This window comes from Numenius arquata, chromosome 10, assembly GCF_964106895.1.
Source record: "Numenius arquata chromosome 10, bNumArq3.hap1.1, whole genome shotgun sequence".
NCBI classification, from domain to species: domain Eukaryota; kingdom Metazoa; phylum Chordata; class Aves; order Charadriiformes; family Scolopacidae; genus Numenius; species Numenius arquata.
In genome coordinates, this window is record NC_133585.1 from 54,896,470 (window position 1) to 54,924,304 (window position 27,835).

Sequence of the window (27,835 nt, forward strand, 5' to 3'; positions counted from 1 at the left end):
ACCTAAAGGAATGTTACTGTTAAATATTTCCTTTAATAGCAATAAAATTATTAATCTTTATGTCTTGAGAAATGTCCAGTTTGGGTAGTTGTTTGTTAGATGTCAAAAGTCATCTTGAATTTTCATCATTCAATGGGTCCCTGGTTTATTTTTTGTCTTACTTTTTTATGAACTGTTGCTGTCTTGACCTGGACAATAGGACTGGAACTTACTAACATCTTAAACCTGCTTATTACCATTTTCTGAAGAGTTACACAAGTCCTGCTGTGTCGTATGGATAAACTGGAATCTTACTGGGGCTGGTCTTTTAGAGAGGCCCAAGCAGGACTGGTTTGAAGTTAAGGGATCTCTCTTGATGGATTTATTATTGTGTCTGTTGGAGAATAAGTGGAAAAATGATAACAAGGAGAAGACAGCACAGACTGGCGTTACAGCTTGAGAACTACCTGTACATGTAGAAAGGTTTATTGAAATTGTGACAAAATACCTTTTCTATAACCTAAGTGCTGGATACAACATGTTACTCAGGAGATGTCTCAGATTCTTGTTTTCTTTTTTTTCTTTTTTTTTTTTTTTCCTTTGCCACTTTATATAGAGGAAAACTAAAATTTAAATTATCTGACTTTTAAATTATTCAGACAAACTGTTCTGTCTTACCTACACAAATCCATTTTTACATTTTATTAAATTAAATAACCCAGTGTTTCTTATATAAATACTCTTTTATTCCAAAATTCACTCCTCAGCTCACTCCAGTGCAGAAACTTTGAGGCTTAGTGGGTCTGATTATCTCACCCTAAAACTTCAGAGTCAGCTTTAAATATTTATGCAGATAAATAATTTTTTGCTGTTCCTTTACAGGATTGACATCTTCAAGTATGTGATATATGGTGTAGCAGCTGCTTTCTTTGTATATGGCATTTTGCTGATGGTGGAGGGATTCTTTACGACTGGTGCCATCAAGGATCTCTACGGGGATTTCAAAATCACCACTTGCGGCAGATGTGTCAGTGCCTGGGTAAGTGGTACTTATGATGATTTCAACGTGGTTTGTATATTCATAGTGCTTTGTGATGTTTATTTTTTGTTTCTTTAATGTTTTTTGATACTTCACTTTAGCGGTTCAAAATTATAGCAATAATTAGAGAACAATTTCTAACACTCTATTAGAGTGTTAGAGTGTTAGAAATGTTCTCTGTATTGGTTAATCTCTAAGAAACTCTTCCTGTTTAGGAGCAATTAATTCCACCAGTTGTTTGGGAAAGCTTCTCTCAGCAATGTAAGCTGTTGGGACAGGACTAAAAGTGTGTAATGCCTTCAGCGGTACTGGACAAGAACTATTTTTCTTACTAATATTTTCACTGTTATTTTAGAAATCTTGCCTGTTCCTCTTGGGACGAGCTGAGACCCATCATCAGCTTTTGTTTTGGTTTTAAATGGCAAACAGTCCGTTATTTACTCCTACCTTATCTCTGGTTTGGAGAGACCGTTCACTTATGACCCTGGGAAAGCTAGATTCAAACCAATTCTGATTTGTCCTGGGACTTAAATGGAGGTTGCTCATACTAAAATTGATGACTGTTTGAACTGGGTTTATTTTAAGATCTCACTTCAATATCAGGTAAGTAACTTTTTTTGATATTTGACTCTTCTGCATCTAAGGTAAGAGGCCTGGACACTTGGTTGTTGTTGGATATTTCTGCAACCACCACCAGTATCAACAAATCATAATATCTGATGGAAAATAAATTATTAAATGCAGCCAGGTAGATCTGGGTGTTAAGGTACACCTAATGTTATCATATATTTACAATTACTGATACATAAAATAATAGCCAGAGAGGGTTTCCCACTGTACCCTCCTACAAATATCAATATTTATTAAACTGCAATACAGACTAGGAACAAATATAGGCAATAGAGAATACTTTCCAGTCCCACTAAAGCCTATCAAAACTAGTATTTTGGATGTCCTGACATTTAAGGTTAAACTAGACACATATCATCTACACACTGGAAATTGGGGAATACGGCACGTATCCCATCCCTACATAGATGTAATGTGCTCCACAGAAATGCTGCTTTTTTATCTTTTTTTCCTTTATTCTTGTCAAATGTCACTATAGGATTTTGGCACTTCGACTGAGTATTGTTCTAAAGCCTTTAAATAAATACATAAATAAAGATGGGGAACATTTTAATGAAGAACAACCATTGCTTATACCAACGCTGCTTTCATCTCCTGGAAAGAAATCTCTGATCCATATTCACTGAGAACCTACTGAGCTGGTTCAAATTCTGTACAGAGCAGCACATTTTTCAGAAGGTTATTATTTTTTCTTCACAGCTCCCATAAAAGCCTGTCCTTGGTATTGCAGCAGAGCAAAGCTGCATCCTCTCGGTTTTGATGCCCTCGCAGTATAAACTGCAATTCTGTAGTATATGTCTAGAAGAAATGAACAGTTAAACATCTATTCTATGGTTAATATCACTGTTGTTATTAATGATTCATTAAATTAGTTCCTTCAGCATTTTACTTTCCTCATCAGTAATTTGTAATGTTTGTGTTTCATAAAATTCCTTGGCTTTCACATTGTGCAGCTAAGGTTAGGGCTGTATACTGTTGATGACCACAATTAAAATAAGCCATCAATTATTTTGAGTTAAAAATACATTGTTGTTATTATTCTTGAAGTTAGTAGAAGTTTTTTCTTTCCACTGGAAAGGAAAAATAAATCTGCAGTTTGATTGCTTGCCTTATTCTGATGATATATTAGTAAGGTTGCTATGCAAATGTCTGGAGTTATTTGGAGTTATTATTCTGGATTTTGCTTCTGTGCTTTAGAGGTTTGAGAACAAGACAGTATATACAGCATTTTTGTCAATTAAAGCTTGAGATTTATTTTGATTATCTCATATTTAAAATTCTTAAGTGACAAATAACAGTTTACATTAAAAAAACCCCACATTTGGAATTAGGCAATATTTCAGTCCAGCAGTGACATGTTTCAGTTCCTTAAATCATGCAGTGATATGAAGAAATATGTTGTGACAACAACAAAAAGATGACTGGAGAGGTAAATCGAACCTAATCAGTATCCTTGAGTGTCAAGCCCAGATTGTTCTACTGCTATGCAAATTTGCTGTAATAAATTCTGTGATGTACAGTTGCCAAAATGAGATCATGCCATTGAAGAGGATTGGCAGATACTACATGTTGCCAGAAAGCTTCCTTGTGTACAATTTTGAGATGGAAATTTTGTAAATATCAAAATCTAAGCTGTCGAAGACTAAACAGTTGGTTTCTTTTAGCAATGCCTTCATACTAAGAGAAATGTACACACAGGATATTTGTTGTTCTGAAGAATTAAAATGACAAAAATGGCTCCAAATCAAAAATACCTTTGTAAAAATACAGTTGTGATGATGATTTCATATGAAATTTGCTGATGTCTTTCTAAAACCAGTTTAGCATGTGGAAGTCTGAAAATGAAATCCTTCTGCTTTACTGTTGTCATCACTTTCTTCTCATTAATATTTTTCATGAGCATGTTTATTATGTCTGTGACTAAACCACCTATTAGGAAAAGGGAGGAAAAAATATCAACAAAAAAATTCAAGGAGGAAAATCTTGTTTTACCTTGGCATGGACAAGCTGTATTTCTCACTGGAAATCTGCAAAGTAACGTCCTTTCTTCTTTCTTATCACAACACCCTTTGAAAAGCAGACTTTTAAGAAAGAAAGGCAACATCTAGAGAAACTTTTCCTGTGCCCTTCCTGACCCCCCTCCTTCACTCTGACTAACTCGCTTTCTAGATCTAGAAAGGGAAAAAGGAAATTCTTTTCGCCTGAAGTAATGGAAAAAGAGCTATCTCCAGTGACTGTACAGGTGATTAATTGGGCTCTGTGAGCATCCAGAACCGAGCATCCCAAGTGTTCCCTCTCGGGTGGGAGCGGGGGCCTGTGAAAGTGCCCGTGAAGAGGCTCCTTGGCAGAGTTTTTCAGAATTAATTTCCTGTGAAAAGTAAAATCAAAGGGGTGTAACAACAGCGGTCACGTTTGAGGAGGGACCGCTGGGTTTTCAGTCTTCATTTTTCAATGCCTGAACATGCTTTTAGAGAATCAAATAAACAGTTGTATATAATGGTGCTGCAGCGTGATTAGCGAAGGACAAGACGGGTTGACATAGTGCTTAGAGACATAGTTGAGGGGTTCTTTTGTATGGTTTTCTTTTTTTTTTTTTTTATTTTATCAGAGTTAGGTTGATGGTTGGACTAGATGATCTTAAAGGTCCCTTCCAACCTAGACAATTCTATGATTCTATGATTCTCTGACAGGAGACAGGCCTGAAACTCTGACACTGTTTGTATATTTGCGATTTAATACCCTTCCTATTTATAGTCAGAGAGCTCGGTCACGGAAAGCCTCATTTACACCTTGTTTGAGAATGTCTGCTCACAGAGGCAATAAAAAAAATGAAGAAAGAAACACAAATGAGGCTGTTTTTTCGTTGAAAAGTTTTACTCTTATGAAAACTTAATGCTATGAAATGGGAAAGTGCTTCTTTTTATTTCATCAGAAAACGCTGGCTAAAGATTTCATTCTGGCAGTTGCATTTCTATTTCTTTGTATCTTAGCTTTTAAAAGAAACATGTTAAGCCTCTAAAGATAGATGTTTTGCATTCCACGTTGCACTGACTAATGTATTTTCTGTATCTTGAGTATTTAGGAAGCTTTTATTTTAATGAGTGAAAGGGATTTTTCTGCCTTTGAAAATTATTTTGCCTACCTGGATACCTATGTGCTCTTCAACCCCCACTTCTTGAGCGCTTAAACTAAAACTTGAACTTTCGCAAATATTTTTAGATTTTTTTTTTGCAAGAAAAGCCACAGAAGCTTTGCAAATATTCTGAAAAATCCTCTGGAAGGGATGTGAACTTGTCACCGCGTCTTGCCCGCGCCAGACTGGTTATTCCCAAGGCGGTGAAACTGCATCATATTGACCTTTGATGCTCTGTGTAAGGGGAGGAGGAGAGTTCGGTGCTGGCTCAGCTGGCTTTCCCACCCCCAACAGATGCGTCCCTTCTGAATGCTAGAAATGAAGCTCTCGTTTCTGAACACCAGATACTGTGTTATCTGGATATTCTGGTGGCAAAACGCTCAGCTGAGAGAGAGAGGGACCTTGCTTCTGATGGGATACTGGTGCCTCTGAGGAATGCGGGATGCTTCATGCCACTGCTGCTTCATTTGTGAGAAGGAGAGAACCTTCTCTTCGAGACAGCAGATGTACTCATGGATCTGGGATCCCTTGATCCCATCTTAAATAAGGAAAATGTCTGAAAAACCCCCTGTTCCCATAAATGTTAAGTAGCATACGCCATCAGTAGTTTCACACACTGGCGTGGGAAATGGGGAAGGTGGGATTCGTATGGTGGCCTGACCTCTCAGACCGCATAGTTAAAAACCAGAATCATCAATTATTGCCACAAATGACCCAAAAGGTGATGGAGAAGTTAATTTCAGAGGGAATATATTGTGACATGGATGTATCCCACCTAACTAGGAATGTCACTAAGGTTGCCAAGAGAAGGAGTCCTTCAGTAAAGGAGGGAGAGGGTGTTATCATTAGCGAGACTTTCTCACATGAGCTGAATATTTCTGCAAGTGAATTTCCTATTTTCTGCAAAGAGAATAACCCTCAAGTCTTTTAAGTTGGGTCTTTTACATTAAGCACTTCAGTCAACTACCTAAATTTAGGTAAATGTATCCTGCTTGGCCTCTTAATTGGAGTGTAGGTGAGTAACATTTGCTGCCCGGACACTGCTGGAGTTAGCAAATAAAATAAAACATGTCAATGATTTTAAAGGTTTCTGGATCTTATCTCTGGATACCAGACCGGTGTTGGAACTTTTTTGAGAGGACTGGGTTCCTTGTAATCTTCTGTGCTTGTTCTTGGCATAGGAAGGAGAAGTACTGAAGTACTTCAGTGGTTTCAGAGGTTCTCTCATCTTTATGCCATTACTGTCCCAACTGCATTGTTAATATACATATGGATTCTTCAAAAGATATAAGAATGAAAGTTATTATTTTTTTTCTCTCTATTTGTAATACTTTTAGAAATCTTTTGCAATGAGCTCAGAAATCCTTTTGGGATATATTTCTAGATGCTGACTGTACTTTTGGTCTGTCTTATTTCTGTCATCTTTTTTTCTTTATTTTATACTTCCAGATTTTCTCACTCAGGGATATCACACTTCTAATATCACTGTTTCATCTGTTTTTTCCTCTTCTCCCATAATTTACCACGTGTTTTAGATGCAGCCCTTTTGTTGACCGCAGTGTCCATTGCTCCCTTTAAGAGCGGTGCCAGACAGTGCAACGTGCCTTACCAGCAGCTTCTTGGCTTCTCTCGGTCCTGCGTCCCATGGACTGAATTTGTTTTGTTGGTGATAAACTAGACCAAATGGTTTTGCTTGAGATTGTGCTGTCGGTGTGTCTTTCACATCAAGGACAGAATTTTTCCTTGGCAATGCAAGCTCAGTCAATAACTAGGGGTTTGTTTTTCTAATGAAACTGTTTTCTGAGAATGTGCTGTCATACATTTCTAATGCGTGCTTGGCTCTGGGATCTGTTACACTTCCTCCATGGCTTTACCTTTCTATTATGAAATATCATAAATTGTTCAAGGTGACAGTTTTATTTCCCCCAGGTTCAGGAAATCCTTCTCAGCTTTAACTTGAATGGCTTCATCAGATAACCACAGTTTCCCCTGAACATTGTTCTCCCCTGGCTGCCTTATTCTTTTTCACTGCATTTACACACCTTGCTCTATTTATAGTTATTTAAACCTGTGAATGACAGTGGCATTAACATAAATTCACAATTTTGTGGTCAAAGATGTGTCTTTTATCCACTCCCAATGGTATCCAGCCTGCTTGTTTTTTCAGTTCTCCCACTTAAAGTTACAATTCCCAAAATCCACATAAATCATATAAAGCTTTTTGTTCTTCATATCAACTGCATCTTCCTATTGATGCCTTATAAATTCAAAGTTACCACTTTCAATGTTTTTTGGTATTCCTTGTCCAGGAAGAAGGAGGGAAATTTTCCCCCTCACTGCTTATATCCTTTTATTCCCACACGATGATTCGCATTCAAGTTTAGCTGGCCAGACCTGGCAAAACAGTATTTTTATCAATACTTCTTTCATTTGAAGAGCTTGAACATTTAAGGTCACATTTTTAGAATCCTCTGGATGATTAAAAGCCATGTTATTGACTTTTGCTGCTTGACAAGACACCAAAGGTGAAAGGGAGGTCCCTACCCTTTGATTCTTCGCAGGTCCCAGTAAGAAAAATCAGGAAAGAACACATGCTCTTATTTTTGACAGCCAAACATTCACTTAGAGTGACACATCTGTTTAAAAAAGTTATAAGACTATTATTTCTGCTTTCTAGTTTAAGCTTCACTGTCTTGTTCCCAAAATCACAGTCTCAGCAATGCAAAATATGTAAACAATCTGTATCATGCAGTTGTTTCCCATCTGGCTCTTATCTTTTTCTGTGTATAGAAAACTTGTCGTCACTGAAACCCATTATAGTATGGATCAGTTTTTTTAGAAATAGGTTATCAGTAATTTGGAAGCGAAATACCTGGAAAATTTACTCCTAGGACCTGTCTACATTGCCAGGGAGTGGGTCGTGATAGAACTGATTGTTTTTTATATTTTATGTCTTTAAATTGAGTAGGTATGTGGCGTGAAGCCAGTCTGAAGAACCCATGAAGGAGCAGTATTTAATGAAGATATCTACTCCATCTTTTTTTTTTTTTTTTTTTAAAAAAAGCAGTTTTAAAGCCAGATTATTTACCTGTAATCACATTTAAATACAAAACTACTATTTTAGTTATATTCCCAGAGAGCACCCCAAAGTGTTAGAAACACCACTAAAAGAAAAACAAAAGGAGGAGAAAAACTTTGAGAAAGTGAAAATATAAGCATATACATTTTGAGAAAAAGTAATTCCTATCTGGAAGATTATAAAATTAAATAGGAAATTCAGCTGCTCTTCAATAGCAGATAAGATCCAATGCTCTCTGTAGGACTTCAGAAGCCTGCTGGATGACAAAAATGATAGTCTTGCCTGAAGGTCATATAAAATAACTAGCACTAATGACTTTAAGCAGCAGAATGCTACAAAACCATTGATGTTCTAAAGAAGATTCAGAAATAATAAAAAAAATGGTATAATTGATTTATAAGGAAGTACGGAAAAGATGAATTATAAAATCTTCAGGGAAAACCTAGTCTTGCATCAATGCAAAGTCATGTTCTTCAAACTGAGTATGTGTTGACAGTGAGTGGATTTGTTTACAAAGCAAAGTTTCAAAAAATGAATCATTTTGTTAGAGAATCTTCTATTTTTATTTCTGATACAGCTGTGGAAATCTCCTCCCCCACTGCTACCAGTAAATCAATTTGGAGTAAATCAGAAAGTAAACTAGATTTTTTAGACATCTAAATAGTTATAAAGCAATAGACATGACATGTAGAATATTTCAACCTTGAAATAAGCTTTCAAAGGAAATTTTAGAAAAATGTACATACAGATGAGAAGCAGAAAGTAACAGTAAGAATTGCTATTAATTTTGTCAAAAATCACTTTTTCATCCACCTAACATGTCTGTAAAAGAAAAACATAAGCCAACCAACCAACCAAAGCAGTTCCCTAAAATGGTTGCTTCAAAATTTAGGGCTTCAGAGATTTAATTTTCTGGTAATAGACTTTAACAATCTAAGGAATGTTGCATTAAGTAGTATTTAGTATGTGGAAGAATTGCAATTAGGTAAACCTGAGAAGTATGTACCATTATGAGGAGAAATTTGGACCAATATTGGCTTTTATTTTTTTTCCTCTTGAAGCAGTTGACTTGAACACGAGCCAAGAAAAATCAGCCACATGACAGTAATGGCAGAGCATGAAATGTATCCATGTTTCAACAAGACTCCTGGAGCTGTGCCTGGGAATATAATATGTCAGGGAGAGAGAGATGGGATGAACATGTTTTGGAGAGGCAATAATAAATGTCCAACAAGTGATTGTTAACAATGAGAGTGGTATTTTAGACCAAGCAGAAAAGACTTTGTCAGTGTGTCTTTTCTGTGATTTATAGTGCATTTAATGGTAATATCAGAGCATCAGTCTCTTTCTTCCAGCAGCACTGTATGTAAAATGAGATAAATTGAAATACTTCTGCTTCATCTTCTGTTCAGGAGTGAGGCATGAACGTAGGAGGTGCTCGTTAGCACAGACACAGGAATGGTAGAGAAGGCTATTCGGGTGTAAGCTAATTAACATTCTTTCTTAACCGTGTTTAGATTTCATACTGTGTGGAAGGAGAAGGCGCATGAATACCACAAGAGGTCGGTGAGGATGGCAAGGGGTTATCTGTAACGTTATTAAGCATTGATATATCAATGAATTTAAAGACATCTGTATTATTTTTTCAGTTTCTCATTTGACTATTTAAGGAAACATTATGATTTATTTAGATTTAAGTAAATAAGAATAGTCTTGCTGGTTCTGGTCAACCTAACATTTTTAATTAAGCAGAAAAGGCTGGTTTAGGTCTGCAATGTTAAAATCCTTTCCAGAGGAACCCAACGAGTTTTCCACTTGCTTTCTCCAGTATTTGCATATGGGGAACTGTACATTTAAAATGCTGTCGCAAAAAACATTGGGAAGAGGTTGAAGTGTTTATGTAGAAATTCCTCCTTAAAAGTGCAAAAATTGCAAAATTCTATTGGATGAATTCTGAACCTCCCAAAAGTAAAAAGCACTAAACACCTTTTAGATTGCGAATACAAGAATACAGATTGCGAGCAGGAACAAAATATCTAATATTTACACTAATCTATGATAAAAATGTATTAATCAAAGCAGGTTACTGAGCTGGGACCATAGGTGTAAGGTGGTCAGCAGAACCTTTCATTATAGAAAATATAGAATGGATAATAAAAATATAGAAAATAGAATGCAAATAAAGGATAGGTCTGAGGCAGGAACACACATAGTGCTTTTAACTCTGATTTCAGGTAAACTGCAGAAAGACCTCTCAGTGCAACTTCATCCAGACAAAGTTCAGCACTTGAGAAAATCCATGGTGACTACAATGAATAATTGAAAAGGAGTACGTAAATCTGCTTGTGCAGAATGTGCACAGGGCAAGGAGGCGGCAGCATTAACTCGGAGGAATTTCTCCAAGGAAAAAGGGACCAGACTGAGGCTGAAGGCCTGAAAACCAAAGGTCATTTATAAATTTAAAGCTGGGCAAAGTGTGAAAGCTAAATACATTCTTATTTGTATTGAAATCAAACCTATAGATGATTGAATGTTAATAAGACGGGTCAATTCATGAAGAAATTGAAAAGGTCTTCCTGTTCACGCTCCTGGGTTGCCATCAAATGACACAAGGGACCTTCTTCTGCCCTGCAGTTGGGAACCAGGACTACACAACGCACTGCCAAGGGCAGGTGCCCCCCAGTTAGTCCAGTTAGAGACAGCCAGGCTCCTCCCGGCCTCCTCTTCAGGTGATGTTCTGCACTGGTTTCACCATGGTGAAACCCATGTGAAAGGTTTCATCATGAAGCCTCAGAGGCTTTTGGCAGGATGGAGGTACATGGTCTCTGTAGATACAGGTTTGATCTCTGGATAAAACTGTCCAAGAGAATTTCTCAGCCTGTGAAGAGATTTGGAAGGAACCTCTGAGATCATCCAAGCTGAGAGTACACAATGAAGTTATAGGACAATAAATCTAGATGAGACTTATTACACCTAACACAAGGTGTGCGTCTTCTTGCAACTCTCTGGGTTGACAGCTCACCTCAGGGAGTTCATATAAAATAAGTAAATGACAAAATTGAGAGTAAGTGTAAATGTAAGTAGCGAGTGGTTTGGAACAAAGATTAAATTAGGTTTCTGGAGTTAAGTTTTATTTGGGCACTTCTGAATTTCTTGCTACACTTCTATATTTATTTTTTTTTGTAGTAAACAGCAGTGTCCTCATACACTAAAACAACTAGAGTCTACTTTATTTCTTTTTCAGTCCATCTCTGTAGTAGCAGTATCTTTTAGATATGATTTCGCCGTCTCCATCCCCAGGGTCACTGCAGCAGTCATATAGTGTTACTTCAGGGGTGTTAAAATATTTATAACAAAACTAAAAGAAGAACAGTGTTTGAAATTTAATGAATGTGCTTTTCATGGGACAAGTACCCATAAATTTTAAAAGGAAAGCAGCAACTGAAATCTTGATCTGATTAAAATAGATAGATTTGAGTAATGTTTTCAGTGGAAACAGGATTTCAGCCAGCGACGACCACCATGAAAGCTGTTGTGCTCCCTACAGACCATTTCAGAATGTCTTCTGGAATCTCTACTTGACATTGGTGTGGGCAACAGATTATATAAAAAGTATCTTTCCAGAAGGGTTGATAATTTGCTTATTTTAATAATTTATTGTTCAGGAAAGCCATTACTGGCAATGAAAAGCCTATAAAATCTGGCAAGAGGGTTTCCCAGCCATGGTGTTGGTACAAGAAATTAAGCGCTACAGAGGTTAAAGATTTGGTTTGTTTACTTTAGATTTTCTTTCCCAATGTGAACCTAGTATTGATTAGTGAACTTTTCTCTTCATGATTTAGTAGATGAATTTTGCTATCACTTACAGTTTGTTTTGGGTTTATGTGTTTGGCTTCTTACAGTGAGAACTGAACTGATCAGAGAAAGCAATTTTCACTACCAAGGCAATTCATAGCATACTAAAGAACCAGCTGTGATGCCTCTTTAAGATGCTGTATTGCTATTTCATAAATCTTTGGCTTGTCACGTAGCAGAACGCTACTTCAAAGGAGGAAGATCCCTTTGAATCTCAGGAGTTTGAGTTCTGAATTTAATTCCTGGAGTGAACAGGCTCCTTAAGCATTTCGTGTAAGGTCTCTAGAGCAAAGAGGGAAGATTGTAACAGCAGAGAAAATTATCTAAAAAAAAATACTTTAGTCCTTCACCTGTGGTTTAAAAAAAAAATATAAATTCACAATTTCTTTCTGTTATAACAAGAATTTATAAGCTAACACCTTTTGTTGCTAGAAAGTAATAACTTGTTGTGCGAGGTTAACCTTTTGCTTTTTCCTGCCCCTACAGCAGAAAGTGTTTTATTGCCCAGGCCACATTTTTGTGGTTTGCATCACTGATAGCAGCTTCCAGGGATAACTCATAGCTGCTAAGTGATTTAATGTGAGGTTTTGCATTTTAGTTATTCTTACATAAGACAAATAATATTTCTCTACTTTTTTCCCCATATCATCTGGGTGTTATGACATGAATTTGGGCATAACATTGGCTCTTCAGTCAAAAGTGACTGAGAGAGGAAAGATGAAGCTCTTCCTTTTCTAAAATATGGTTTTTAAATGAAATTGGTGTTTGATTTGCTTTTTCTGAGATACTCAGCAAACAGATTTATGTTTTTAAAAGAGAAAATCCCTTCATAAACAAGCAGTCAATTCTCTCTGAGCAGGCAGCTCCTGTGGCTCCGGGCAGCGATCATCTGACAGATTTCTCCTGCTCTGATTCTGTGCCCAAGGCAGATTTTTTTTTTTTTTTTTTTTTAAGAGGCTAATAAGCTCTGTTTTTTCCCCTTTTTGCTATACCAAGGCTTTGTATTATCTCAGTGCAGATTTTTAAGCAAGCTACTCAAGCAAGCAAGGCTACAGAGAGTGGCATCCCTACTACAGAACAGAAAATAAAAATATATTAAATAGGAATTGTAATGCTCATAGTAAGGCTGATGTTTTTCCTCCATTTGATGGTAATCCCAGAGTAGGAAGATTCCTGACTCTGTGCAGAGCCCAGTCTTAAAAACAGTTACTACAGTTCAGTAATGTAACTACCATAAAAGATTTAATTCTCCATTAAATTATTATGCATGTACTCCACTGAGAGATGTACTAAATTTATTAAATATTATTTAGTTCAGAAATTCTAGAAGGCGACTCAAAAGTAAGGCTTCAGAGGTACCTTATTATTGGCAAACTCACAGAATATAAACTAGGAGGCTGGTTTTACTTTTAAAATACTTCTAGAAAATAGTAAACTAAGAATTTAAAGCCTTTTTTTGAGAGCACACAGAGAGCCTTCTTTCTTATTTCTTGCTCCTGCTTTAGAAAAATTGAGTGCAACTCTTTAGCTTGATAATAAATTAAGATCAGACATAGCGTTTTACTTGGGAATTCATAGCCCTGAAGTGAATCTACATTTCCAAGTAATTTTCCAAGTAATTATTTGTGAATGAGTGCCTGGGGTTGAACCAGATGTTGTCTCATTAACTTTAACACTGTAATATGGAGAAAAAAAAAGAAAACAGTAAAGGAGCAATAATGAAAAAATAAACAGGAGTGTGTACAGAACAGCATTTACTTATATTGACTATTTCCTCTGCAATAGGTGGAATAGAATTTCCGTTATATAAAGCAACTGACACACAGAAAATCCTACTGTAACATTCAAGAGTGTATATTTATTATAGACTTTGCTATCACTTTCTCTAATTTGTCAGTTGATTTTCTAGTGAGTGGGGTTTTGGGAAAAGTTGGAAAGGAAGACAGCCATTATCTGCAGGAATACATTTTCAAAAATATTTAAACATAAATTAGATGCATCATTTTCCCTTTTAAACTAGTTTTATGTTAAGGGGAAGGTTGAAATGGTTCATAGCTTACAAAATGGCAGGTAAGGCTGAAACGTTGAGTACTAGATGAAGAAAAAGATAGAAAGCAGATACCCAAAGTATTAAACAGAATACTTCTATTCCTTGTTCTGCTTTATCTTTTACTTTCCTGCATCCTTCGGGTAATTATTTTTAGAACTATAAATTCTCCAGGTTTTCAAACTACTGCTGGAAGTGTTATCTACCTAGGGACTATCAGGAAAATTAATCTGAATTGAATTTTAAACTGGATTAATTAAACTACATTAAATTCCTACGTAAATACACTTCCTCAGAATTAAAATGGCTTTTATTTAATATTATTTGGAAGTGAGTTAAAGTAAATCAAATTAAGGTCTCTTTAATATTGCTTGAGAATGTCCATCCCATAACTTCGAAGTAATAAAAGTGCCTCACCTAAAATTCAAACCTTTTGCTGGTTTGGATTTCTTTTCCTGCTTAGGTCCACATGGACAAGCCACCCCTCTAAAAATTTTTACAACCATTTACACCCCTTTTGAATCTGACCTTACTTGATTTCCATAACTAAAATATGTATTTACAATAGGCTTTTTCCTTGATCACCTGATGTGAGAGGTCTTACATTAAAAAAGAACTAGAAAAAGTCTTCCATTTTCCTCTTATTTACTCTTTAAGGTTTAATTTTAAACAGATTGTGGACTAGATAACTCAGCTTTCAAAAACAGCTCTTATTTCTTATTCTCAGAGTCAATGTTTTTCTGTGGTAAGCAGCTAGAAAAATGTTAGAAATATTTTTGTCTCAGTAATGTTTTTAGATTAATTGGCATATCTGAAGCCATCAAATCTTGGGGGTATTTGAATGCAATTTTTAAATGCTGACATCTTCCCCATTTAAACATGTCGCATCTTCACATCCTTTCCACAGCATAGAGTGAAAAGCTAATTTGTTATTGATGAATGTCTCTGCTGGTCATCTCAGGTTAGCAGCAGAGCGGTAACGTGCCATGCTTACATGTTTAGAGAAGCTGGGTGTGCTGGAAAAACTACTGGCCCCGATGGCAAGTAGAGTTTTATACCTCCTAGAAGCAGATTGCTATTCTCTGGAGAGCATAAAACCAAGGAAATGTGTAGACTTTGGAGAACACATGTTGCAAAGCATGTAATTTAATGTGTTTATTACTAAGCGCCCTAGTTTGTTCTCAATGACAAATTCCCATGTATGAAGACCCCAAATATGTCTAAATACAGTAAGAAAAGGACAAATATATTGTCCTATTGGTTCAATGCCAGTGAGATCCTGTGGCAGCCATGGATAATGACTCATTTTTATGAAGACCCAGATTTTAAAAGCAAGCAAAGCTATAGTATTTCATTCTAGTTGTTTGCCTCATGATTGGTAGTGGAAAAAACAACGACATGGCCTCTTGTCTTAACTCTGAAGTAGCAGAGATGGGAAAGAAGGAGAGACGTTCTTCCCAAAGCCCGCAGTTCTCTGGGCTGCAGATGTGGGGTTGTGGTCCAAGGGGGACCAGAGACTGGAGAAAGATTATGTTGGTGGAAACGTAAGTACTTGTTCTTCAGAAACGTCATGTTGGTGCTCCATCATGCACTTAGACCAGATCATGAATTGATTATCAGACCAAAACGAAACCGAAATGCGTTTGTTACTTCCCTGCGATTCCCTTTTTGGCAATGGAGCATCGGTTAAGCTCAGATTTACCACTGGTTTTGGTTTTTCCCTCTTTTGCTGCAGTTTATTATGCTGACATACATCTTTATGTTGGCCTGGCTTGGTGTGACAGCTTTCACTTCTCTGCCCGTTTACATGTACTTCAACCTGTGGACCATTTGCCGAAATGCCACCGTGGTGGACGGAGCTAATCTCTGCTTGGATCTTCGCCAGTACGGTACGTGAAGGAACAGCACTAAATATAAAGCCAAGATTTCACAAAACAAAGCTTCTGTGTATCTGAAACGAACTGTTTCAAGTGTTTCTGAAACAACTGTTAAGTATCTCTTTCTACCATTTTACCCACTCGTCAAGACAGTTTATTAGAGACGTGCTGCATTTCCAGGCCTGACACCACTGAATCAGGGGAGACCTTCTTGCTCTCTACAACTCCCTGAAAGGAGGGTGTAGCCAGGGGGTGTACGTCCCTTCTCCCAAGGAAGAGGTGATGGGACAAGAGGAAACGGCCTCAAGTTGTGCCAGGGGAGGTTCAGATTGGATATTAGGAGAAATTTCTTCCCGGAAAGGGTTGTCAAGCCTTGGAAGAGGCTGCCCAGGGCAGTGGTGAAGTCACCATCCCTGGAGGTATTTAAAAGCCGGGCAGACGTGGTGCTGAGGGACATGGCTTAGTGGTGGACTTGGCAGTGTTGGGTTAACAGTTGGACTCAATGATCTTTCCAACCAAAATTATTCTATGAATCAACATTGTCCGTTGTCCCAGAGTACTGAAAATTTGGCTTGGGGCTTCTGTGTAGTCTCTTCTTTTGGAATTTCTGGAACTTGTCTAAAATGCTTGATTAGTCATTTATTTGGAGAATGACTCTTTAATCTTGTGATAGGCCACCAATTTGGAGATGTGAGATCCTAGGTTATCATCTGTCCCTGCAGAGAGGAACCGGGATAGGACAAGATTTGTTGCTTGCAAAAATTTTGATGAAGAGGAACAATACAGACACCACCAGTCTAAGGGGCTGCAGAAAAAGAGCAGGGCTAAAGCCTGAACTGGAGGGGTTGAGAATAAAGTGGGGATACAGACATAGGTGTGTTCTGAGGGGATGGGAAATTTGGACAAAATAGGGTTTGGAATCTTAAAAAAGTCTGAGAATTCTTGTGTTGGTGGTGATACTGCCTGCAAATAATTTTTCTGGGGTTTTGATTACTGCGCTGATAAAAATCTGGAATGAAGGTATTTTCAATAATGACTGAAAAATTATTCTCTGCATGGTTCCTACCAGGGCTTTTAATAAACAGATGATGGGTTAGTTTTGTGATGGCTGAAATTATCATAGAACCATAGAATGGTTTGGGTTGGAAAGCACCTTAAAGCCCACCCAGTGCCACCCCCTGCCCTGGGCAGGGACACCTCCCACCAGACCAGGTTGCTCCAAGCCCCCTACAGCCTGGCCTTGAACCCCTCCAGGGATGCGGCAGCCACAGCTTCTCTGGGCAACCTGGGCCAGGCTCTCACCACCCTCACAGCAAAGAAGTTCTTCCCCAGATCTCATCTCAATCTCCCCTCTTTCAGTGTCGAACCCTTTCCCCTCATCCTATGGCTCCCCTCCCTGATCCAGAGTCCCTCCCCAGCTTTCCTGGAGCCCCTTTAGGGACTGGAAGGGGCTCTAAGGTCTCCCCGGAGCCTTCTCTTCTCCAGGTTGAACCCCCCCAACTCTCTCAGCCTCTCCTCACAGCAGAGGGGCTCCAGCCCTCAGAGCAGCAACAAAAAAATGAATTTGTTGTTAAAAATGGTTCTGCAATCTGTATTTCTTAGCTTTTTTGGCTCATAGGAAGTAAGTTGCTTTGTACTGGGAATACTAAACACTGTCAATATTTCTTCTGCTCCAGGTATTGTAACTATTGGAGAGGAAAAAAAGGTTTGCACCTCATCAGAAAGTTTCATCAAGATGTGTGACTCGAATGAGGTGAATAAATGTGACCATATTTTTGACAAAGCCATACTGTATGTTATAGTAGTTAGTAACTTGTGTGTGCTTTTTAGAATATTCTTAATGTGAGAGTATGCTAGCTATGGTGATGAAATAAAATCCCGGTGGAAAATACAGTCAGATAGTACTTTTCTTAGTCTTTTACCACATACCAATTTTATTCAGTGCAGTTTCCCCAGCCACTTGTTTTCTAAATACACTTGCATTTTTATTTTTTTTTAAGAATTCTATTGTCATGTATATTTTTACCAAGATGTTTTTGAAAGCTAGTGCACCTGCTGCATGATGAATCGGTCTGTAAAACGAATCACTGTTTGAAGTTCTCTGATTACTGTTGTGACAGGAGAGTAAGGCTTTCAAATGGATTTGACCAAATCTCGCAGAGCATTAGGATAATAAATCCCAGTGCGTTTCTTGTATTATTTTCCCCTTAGGCAAATACCCCCTATTTCAGTGCAGTGGAGGTTTTGGGGTTTGTTTTTAAATGATCAGGGATGAAGACAAGACAAGACAAACAAAATTACATCTCTCTAAAACAAAAAGAAAGGCTAAAATCTTGATCCCTTTGACGTCAGAGGTTGCTTTGCTAAATGTTTCACTGGGTCTTAAATGTTTGAATAAATCTTAGCGTGAAAGTACACAATCTGCCCTTATATCAAAAACATCAAAGAAAATGCAACCCTTGCTGTGAAGGTGGTTAACCTGGGTTATTTATTTAACCTGGCTTATATTATATCACTATGAACAGATTTTATGGGCATATTTGGGAGGTAAGTAAATCAATATATGAAGGTGGAAGGCTACAGCTAATGAAGGGGAGCGGGGTTTTCTTAGGCTGTCTCTGCCACTAGAGAAACTACCGCAAACGTTTCTAGATCTAATAAAGTAGTATTGTAACTGAAATAAATGAATAAATAAAAATAAGAAAAGTGCTGGATGGTTTATTTTTAAATAATAGGTTTTTTAATATTTTATAATTTAAGTAGAATATTTTGAAATAGAATTATGAATTATCCCTGATATGAGTATTGTAACAAAACAGGCACAAACACGATGTCATGTAGCAATGTCAGTCTCTTAGAAAATGTAATATTAATTGTTACTTTTGTAGAAGGGCAGCACCAGGAAGGTAGTTATTTGCTCTATGTTATTTTGTTCAGTTTCTGCTTATGGAACGACCACGAAAGTCCTTTGCTTTGTTCCCCTTTGCAGTTAAACATGACGTTCCACTTGTTCATCGTGGCTCTTGCTGGAGCTGGTGCAGCGGTCATCGCCATGGTAAGCCACCCAACGCTCAGTTGTCTTCCCAATTGCTAGTTTCTAGTTATTTTCTGTGAATGTGTCAGTTTTTCTGTCAGGACTAATTTTTTATATAATGAAGATTACTTTGAATTTGATGACATTTTGCTAGTGAAAATGTTCCACTGAGAAAAAATTGTATGAGCCGGTGCCCTGCTCTTCCGCCTGTTGTTTGCGGTGTCTGCTTAACCATAAAGGTGTTGTTAGAATGGGGACTCTGTGCCAGTGTGGGATTGTGTGACACGCCGGAATGGGAAATGTAAAATGACTCTTACTTGGTACTGATGCATTCCATAAGAAAAGTTTGTGATGGTGATTACTATTCCTATTGCTAGTAGAAACTTTTCATTGAATCCCAGCATCATAATTTTTTCGTTTTACTTAGAATCAAATTTATAAAAAAGGACAGTCAGTGAATATTCCATGAATCTAGTGTTCCTGTTGCATTAGGGATTTTTTTGTTTGTTTTTCTCTGCCATTTTTTTAGTATTAAATGACACCCTGCCAACACAGCAGAGATAGCTAAACAAAAGAAATGTATTTTCAATGTAATTTTTGTTTCAAGACCACAAATAATAGGTATAACCGTAGAATATAATTAATATTAATAACTTAACTGATTTTCCAAACAGAGAATTTTCTGCTTCCAGCTGAAAAGATGGTGACCAAATAGTAATTATTATAATATATACATTACTGTTAGGTAGGTATATCCAAGAGACCATTAGTTCTCCAGTGCATTGCTGTTTTGAAGTATATTCAGAGTAGTAGTTATCAAATGCTAATTTGTTCAGATAACAATTCTGCATTTCAAAGAAGAGTTCTGAATCAGAATAGCCAGCAAAAGATTTTTCAGTGAAAACAAACACATCGGTGGAAGCAAATTAAATAGGTATGTTGAGCCATGTAGTTTAAATACATGATACATTCAATGAAGTTTAAAAAAAAAAACCCTTCAAAGCTCAAAGTACCGTACCAAAGATGCCATAGATGTGTTACACCAAGCACTGATCCGCTAGGAATTCACTTTGATGGCTCAGTTTTATTCACATATTTATGAAAGGTCACCCATGCCCAACTATGCTTTTTATTGGATTCTGTGCCCAGAGCAGGCAAGATAACACTCTGACTGTTTCAACAGAAATATAAGTTAAGGATCTAAGTGCTAGTAAGTTGTATAGTGCCCAAATGCTGGTAAGCATATGCTTTGTGAAACGGTTGCAACTGTGCTGTCTATATTTCAATTTTGTAACTAAATTGGTTTTAACCTGCCCTTTTGATAGGTTCCTGGTGAAGACAAGCACATTCCACTCTTTGGTGGTGGTTATTTTTAAAACCTGCGTACCAGACCCCATTTATAGGTTATATTCTGTGTCACACTTGACACAGCAGCCCAAAGACTGGGCATGGGACATGAGGGAAAGTTCAGTATGTTGTGGTTGGATGGGCAGATATTAACAGGTTCTTTTTCTCTAAGGGAATCATAGAATCATGGAACATTTTAGGTTGGAAGGGACCTCAAAGATCACCTAGTTCCAACCCCGCTGCCATGGGCAGGGACACCTTCTACTAGACCAGGTTGCTCAATGTCCCATCCAACCTGGCCTTGGACACCTCAAGGGATGGGGAAGAAGAGTTTGCTTTCCCAAGAAAGAAACAGTTTAGGGGAGGGATAATGAATTTTGGGTCCTAAATATCTCATATAGAAAGAAGAAAGTCGTTTTTTTGTTGTTTGTTTGGGTTTTGTTCCTCCAGATCCTACTCTCAAATTAGTAGAAGGTGGTAAGGTATCAGCAATGGCCTAGGGTGTGGGACAGTGAGCAGAAGCCCTTTAAGTCACTGGAGAACCAATGCCCTTCCCAATATATGCTGCTGCAGGAATAATCACAAATACGACTTAATGAAGTTCATCTTCGTATATATCCACAACAGTAGCAGATCTCCATGATTTTAACAAGACTTCTCCATGCTATTTAACAATCTCCATGCTATTTAACAAGACTTCTTAATGAAAAATAAGATTAAAATACCAGCCCCTTACAAAAGAGAAAGATTTTTAATTTATTGTACTTTTAAAACATTTCTTGCAAACAGTCACTTTAAACTGTAATCTGACTAAAGTAGAAAGTATTTTGCATTTATTGCAAATTACTAAACGTGCATCATCAATGAGAGTACTGAATAACTGAATTGGTAAAATCTGCTCTTTTAAATGAAATTTTAAGTCATGACATTGATATACTGCATTATATCCTCACTTCTGGATTTGTGGATATTTGCAGGAGCCAGATTAGTTAATATGTGCAGATTTCTTTAACTCTTTTAATGTCAATATTTGTCATGAAATTCACCAAAGAAATCAGCTTATTCATAAATATTAAGACCATCTGTCACCAGGATACTTTTCATTAATCTGTATTTTAAAAATGTATTTTAGAAAAATGTAGTAATTTATTGCAAAACCCGCAAAAGAAAAATTAATACTTTCAAAACCATTTGGTCACAAGTTATAATTTCCCCATATCTACTAATTTAATCTCTCTCTTGGTCTCAGATTTGTGTATGCACGTTAGGATTTTTTCACAGTTCGTTAGCTGCCTCTTTAGTCTTCAAAGGAGAATGCTGTTTTGGGGTTCAAAAAGGGAATTGGCCTATGAGTTAGGATTGATGTGTAGGAAAACATATTTTTTAAAGTATGTGTCAGGGAAAGCTTTATTTTGCAGAGAAGGAAGATGTCAAATAGTTTGTTTTGAAAATTTATGATTCTTAGACTTCAGCCCAAGATAAAAAAAAGCTGGTAGAACTATTTATGTTGTAGATGCTTTTTGTGAGTCTTCAGGGCAGAATCAAAAAATAGCCAGGATTTTGAATCATACTGAATTTGGACAATGTATGATTCTGAACATTAATGCTCTTTCTCATGTCTGGCTAGATAATAAATGGAAAAGAAATGATTGCTGAAGTAATACATATTAGTTTTACTGTTTTCAATGTTGTGGCAGATAGAAGCAGGAGACATGAATTTGTTTAAGTGCAAACTCTCCCATCCCAAAGGGTTGTTCTAAGGCTATTGAGCATCCAGCCCGTGGATACAGCAAAACTGTATGAGATAGACAGTTTCCCTTCTCAAAAATAACCATGTGAGCAGTGCTCTTCTGCCTGAACCTTCACAGAAACTATGTCCTGTAAGATGGAGACGCAATCAGTTCTCCTGAAACAAGGAGAGGACAGGAAGGACACAGACCTGTTGGAGCAGGACCAGAGGCGGCCACAGAGATGCTGGGAGGGCTGGAGCCGCTCTGCTGTGAGGACAGGCTGAGAGAGTTGGGGGGTTCAGCCTGGAGAAGAGAAGGCTCGGGGGAGAACTTAGAGCCCCTTCCAGTCCCTCAAGGAGCTCCAGGAAAGCTGGGGAGGGACTCTTGATCAGGGAGGGGAGCCATAGGATGAGGGGGAAGGGTTTGACACTGAAAGAGGGGAGATTGAGATGAGACCTGGGGAAGAGATTCTTTGCTGTGAGGGTGGTGAGAGCCTGGCCCAGGTTGCCCAGAGAAGCTGTGGCTGCCCCATCCCTGGAGGCGTTCAAGGCCAGGTTGGAGGGGGCTTGGAGCAACCTGGTGTGGTGGGAGGTGTCCCTGCCCAGGGCAGGGGGTGGCACTGGATGCTCTTTGAGATCCCTTCCAACCCAAACCATCTTATGATTCTAAGGACAAAGGAAATGTGAAAGTCATCTAGTTCCTCTCACCCACTGTGATTGCGCTCTTCTGCAGGATGTTAGATGGGTGTAAGGGGAGGGAAAAATGTTATTTAGACTTCTGCCTTGCTGAGGTAATGACATGTCCCAAAAGGAAAGGAAAAACAAAACCAAACCACTTCTTAACCTAGACACGATTGTACAGTTTGAAAGGCTGAACCATAATTTCCCTTTATGAAGAAATCTAAAGGGGAACGTTTCATAGAGCATGGAAAGACCCTGCGCTGTCTCGCATATGTCCGTAATTGGAACATCCCGAGGCAGACTGTGGAAGCTGCCCTGCTTCAATTTGAATAAGCCTTGACAGGGCGCTACCAGCTTCTGGCTACTCAGCTCATGGGAGTGTGAAACGCAATTAGACAGCCACTTAGAGATGACCTCCTTAGTGTGACAATGTTGTCTAGGAACTTGGTGTTAAACAGAAAAACAAAGGTGGTGGCCCTGTTAAACATGTATTCCATTATATAGCATGGATATGTATTTGAGATTATATTCATTACAGAAGCTAAAGCAGTTGTTTCCAGGAAAGTCGTCCTACTTATAGAAACTGTGAACTCCAAGAGTTTTCAGCAGTTACTCCAGAAGTTTGGGTCCGTGACTTTTTAAGGAAGGGATGGGTAAAGAATGGGAGTCCGGTGAAGGTCAGACTGTGGCCAATGCACCTTCAGAACGGTTTGTCTGTTTTTTTCTTAGTAGAAGAAACAAGCCAACTGCACCTGCAAGGCATTAGGTTAAAATTTATCTCTTACTGGGTCATTATCAAATATTTTGTGAGGATAATAAATGTGCCTACACAGTCCCATTTTCATCACGAATTCTTCAGCTGCAGGGTTTTCAGACAGATGTGTTTTAAAAGATCAGGAAGGTGTGAGTACACTGCTCAGATGCCCCCCCCCGCCCCCTTCTGGGATTCTCATGTCTATAGTCTGTTTGAGGTTTGGATTATATTTTTTTAATTGAAATCTTACCCTCAAAGGACTGATATTTTCATTCTATGCAAATTGTAATTTTCTGAGATGACAGAATTCTTAGGATTACCATCCCGTTTCTTTTGATTTTTTCCTTAGAGTTTTACTGTGGAGGAATTTTAAGGCTTTTCACTCATCAGAATGGGGATTCAGCATTAGTGTCTCTCTTTTGATCTAGAAATGCCTGTTCCAGTGAAATCTTTTGGAACAGCTGAGTGAGCTACAAGGCACTTCTTCGTCTTGTGCCCTAAATTATGACCAGGATGCGTCCCAGAGTAACACAGTATATGCTGCCATCTCCAGCACTTGCGCTGCCATCACAGGTTGTGCTGCTAGGGTTGTACTAGAGATATTAAGAAACTCCGGAAGATGCGTGGAAATACCACTATCTGTAATCTTTTTCCGGGAGGACAGGTTCTCTGAACACTTCTTCCTATATTGTGGCTCCTCAACTCAGACTGTGTTCCCCAAATAGGTGAAAACTTGCCATAAACCACCAGGACAAAAAAAGACACCAAAAAATACTTGGTCCTTTGAAGAGTTTCAGAATATTTTCCTTGATCTTAATTAGCCAGATTAAGAAATGAACATTAGCCTGCACTAATCAGCAATGATCGCCACCAAATGTTTGTGGGAAAAGCCAATGTTGGCATTTCTCAAAGAAAGAACATACTAACTTGGTTCTGTTCATTTAGTATGAGTCTAAGATACTCATATACCTACAACAGTCCAATTTCAACAGAATTTGCATAACCTCAAGGTGTTTTCAAGATTACTCTATTCCATTTTCTACTAATTGAATCCTAGTTTAGTTTTTCGATTTCTTAGGAGGAGGTGGAATCTTTTTGATTTCAGGAAATTATCTGTGGCCTCTGAGGCAGTTGATTAACATAACTATGAGAGATGCTCTCATCAGAAAGTACCTGAAAGCCTGCTAGGGGAGGAATAAATGTCCAGAGAGACCTGGAATAAGCCAGTTGAATATCATTACTGAATATTTTTATTTTCTGGCTGAGTACAGAGCCAACAGAGCGTGTACTAAGAAGGTCAAAGGCTCCTTGCAAGCAGATCCAGCAGACTGAAGGTAGGACATTTGAGGTCCACCTTTGAAAGAAAAGCTTTCAAAGCCTATAAATGTCCTGAAAGGCCCAGAGTTGGGAAGCTGAAGCAGACAGGAGAGCAGTTTCTTGCTCCAACAGCCGAAGTGGACTTTATACTGTAGGTGGCCACAAGCGTGAAGACTAAGGAAACTAGCTCCAAAAAATGACTGAACGGAGAAAGCATGTGACAGCCTCTGAAGGAGGAAGTTTAGAATAGAATCATCGAGGTTGGAAGGGACCTTTAAGGTCATTGAGTCCAACCATCAACCCAACACTTCCAAACCCACCACTAACCCATGTCCTTCAGCACCACATCTGCCCAGGTTTTAAATACCTCCAGGGATGGTGACTCTACCAGTGCCCTGGGCAGCCTCTTTCAAGGTTTGGCAACCCTTTCAGTGATAAAATTGTTCCTCATATTCATGCTAAACCTCCCCTGGTGCAGCTTGAGGCTGTTTCCTCTCGTCCCATCGCCTGTTCCTTGGGACAGGAGACTGACCGCCCTGGCTACACCCTCCTTTCAGGGAGTTGTAGAGAGCAAGAAGGTCTCCCCTCAGCCTCCTTTTCTCCAGGCTGAACACCCCCAGCTCCCTCAGCCGCTCCTCACAAGACTCATGTTCCAGAGCCCTCACCAGCTATTGTATTTTTGGCAGCAGTTTCTGGGAGGACTCAGCTTCATTCCCTGTATTGGTGTTGTGTTAAAATTTATCACTTGTTTAATCATTCATTGCCACCGTTCAGAAGACAGGACATCTACTGGTCATTAAGCTCAGTCATGGGCAGCCACACCATGTGATTTTTATAGACTACTAATCTCCATCTCAAATGCAATTAGGGTGTTTTACATCCTCTATTTATAATGGAAAACATTTGCAGAACATAATTTTTCTACTGGTAAGATATCTTTCACTGAGTTTCAGATTAAATTTATTCAAAGCCACATGAAAAACATTTGTTCATGTGACAATATTGCCAATAGCCTTTAATTGGCATTGAATCCTCAGGTGTATTCATAGACATTCTGTCCTCCCCATTCGCTGACATAAATAAACGAGGCTCTTTGGGTGTATAACATCGCTGCTCACCCAGTGATTCATCTCGGCTGCAAGTGAGTCAGGTCCAATCTCCAATGCTCACTAATAAGGATTTTTCCCCTTCTTTTCAGATATTTTTTTATTTTGTTTGTGGATGGAATACTTGGAAAGCTCTTAATTTTGTTGTCTTAAGAAAATAATTGAGTGTATTTTTACCTATTCAAAAATTTACATGGAACATGAACATTGTTTTTGCTCCATTCAAGATGTCTACAGAAGTTGTCTTTTGAAAATAACTCAAACCACTTTTTTGTTTTCTACTCATTTCAAAGAATGGCATAAATAAATTGTAGTATCACTAATATAACAGTGAAATAAAATTACTAAATTAAATGGTGACAGGTGTGTGCCCTTTTAAGACCTCAAGTTTATTTGTATCTATATTTTACCCAGCTGAACATTTTCTTCAATTTTTGAAAAACTTTTGCCAAATTAGTTGGTTCTAACAAAATAGTTGGGGTTGTAGATGAAAGAAAGAAATCACGGCTAAATGGAAAGCTAATGCTAGCTTTAAGAAGAAAGAAAAAGCAAATCTTTCTGTAGTTGTATTAGATATGTAATCATAAGACTATGGATGAGTCTACGGCACATTTGTCTCTTAAGCAGCTCCTTTAAAAAATAGTTGATTCATTGGGGAAAAGCCTGCAAGAAATTAGACCAGGAGGCCTTTTTCTGCATAGATTTACAGAGCAGCTGAAATGGCAAAACAGGGATGATGCGTTGATTTCTCAGTTCTTTTTTTTCCAACCATTGCTCCCAACTGCGAGTGGTGGGAAGAGGAACAGCTGTGGGGATTAATGAAGCTCCAGCTTGAACTTCACATCATGTTGCTGTTCTTCTTCTTGACTTGACAAAGTTGGGTTCCTTCTGATGGAAACCCAAGCTCCATCCCAGAGCTTTCCAGTTGGAAGGTGCTCTACTCTGACCAGCGCTGTGGGTTCCTAACTCCGTGTCACCTCTTCTTACAGGTCCATTATCTCATGGTCTTGTCTGCCAACTGGGCCTACGTGAAAGACGCCTGCAGAATGCAAAAATACGAGGATATTAAATCAAAGGAGGAACAAGAGCTTCACGACATTCATTCTACTCGCTCTAAAGAGCGGCTCAATGCTTACACATAAGAGAAACCTTGTCTTACTTCCTAACACGTGAATGCTTTGTTGTTTAACTAAAGGCCATCCAACCATCTTAAAAACAATTGAAAGTGCTTCTCACAAAAGATAGTTGGGGTGACTCACACATCGCCCATGTACAATTCTTGGTTGTCTAGCACTTGGTTTCTTAATTAGTTCTTACTTTGTGTGACCATTCTCTGCCACAGAGCTCCTAAATAGCCTTTCCTGAATCCTTTTAAGCTAATTAGTTCTGCTAGATCAAGGATACTAAACTATTGTCAAATACAAATATGTGTTTGATTTTTTTAATCACTTTGTATGTGTTATGCATAACACCTTTTGCATTGTTTCTTATATGTTTTTGGAGAAAAAAAAAAGTAGCTTTTTATACTTTTTAGTTTTGAGTTCAATAACTACTTTAACTACAGGTATACTTCAAAGGGACCATTGTACGTGATGTACAATATATAAAGAAAACGCTCTGATGACTTTCCTTTATATTTGGAAAACTTGCCAGATGGACCCTGATCAACTTGAATGAAGGTCCTAAGAACGTTTTAAACAATCAAAGGTGCAATTTCTAAATTTGTAATAGTGGGTAAAAAAAAAAAAAGAAAAAAAAGAAAAAAAAAAGAAAAATGAAAAAAAAAGAGAAAAAAGAAAAAAAGAAAAAAAATTAAAAAGTGCTTCTTATCTTTGTTAACATTGTATTATTATCGATGTTTTTAAAGAATATTCTCTTGTTCCAAGTTCCATGGGTGATAATTCCTGTTTGTATTGTGAGCATGCAGACCGTGGTGCTAACAATGCATGGCCACTTGCCTTTTGAAGGAATTCAATACCACGGCTACCTGTTAAAGAGTTATGGTATATAGACAACTGTTAATTAAGTGATATAGTTATCCATAGTTTTTTACAGAATGATCTCTCTTTAATTCAATGATGGTTATGCTAAATTGGAGCTGTTCATGTGACAATGTAAGAAATTACTGCTTAGCTACATTTATGAAAGTAATATATCAAAAATACAGTGACCGTAGGAGTCAGATGTCTTTTTACCTGCTTTAAAAATTTAAATGGATTGCACCTGTC

General features: G+C 38.0%; 1 protein-coding gene across 1 annotated transcript; it reads left to right on the forward strand.

Annotated features, from left to right (window-relative positions):
• The first annotated feature begins 928 nt into the window (after nt 1-928).
• On the forward strand, nt 929-26,749 carry GPM6A (glycoprotein M6A). Its single transcript, XM_074154266.1, has 5 exons — nt 929-1,018; nt 15,498-15,651; nt 17,316-17,392; nt 18,629-18,694; nt 26,597-26,749. The coding sequence occupies exons 1-5, from the start codon at nt 929-931 to the stop codon at nt 26,747-26,749; spliced, it is 540 nt and encodes a 179-aa protein (XP_074010367.1).
• Nucleotides 26,750-27,835: the final 1,086 nt, after the last annotated feature.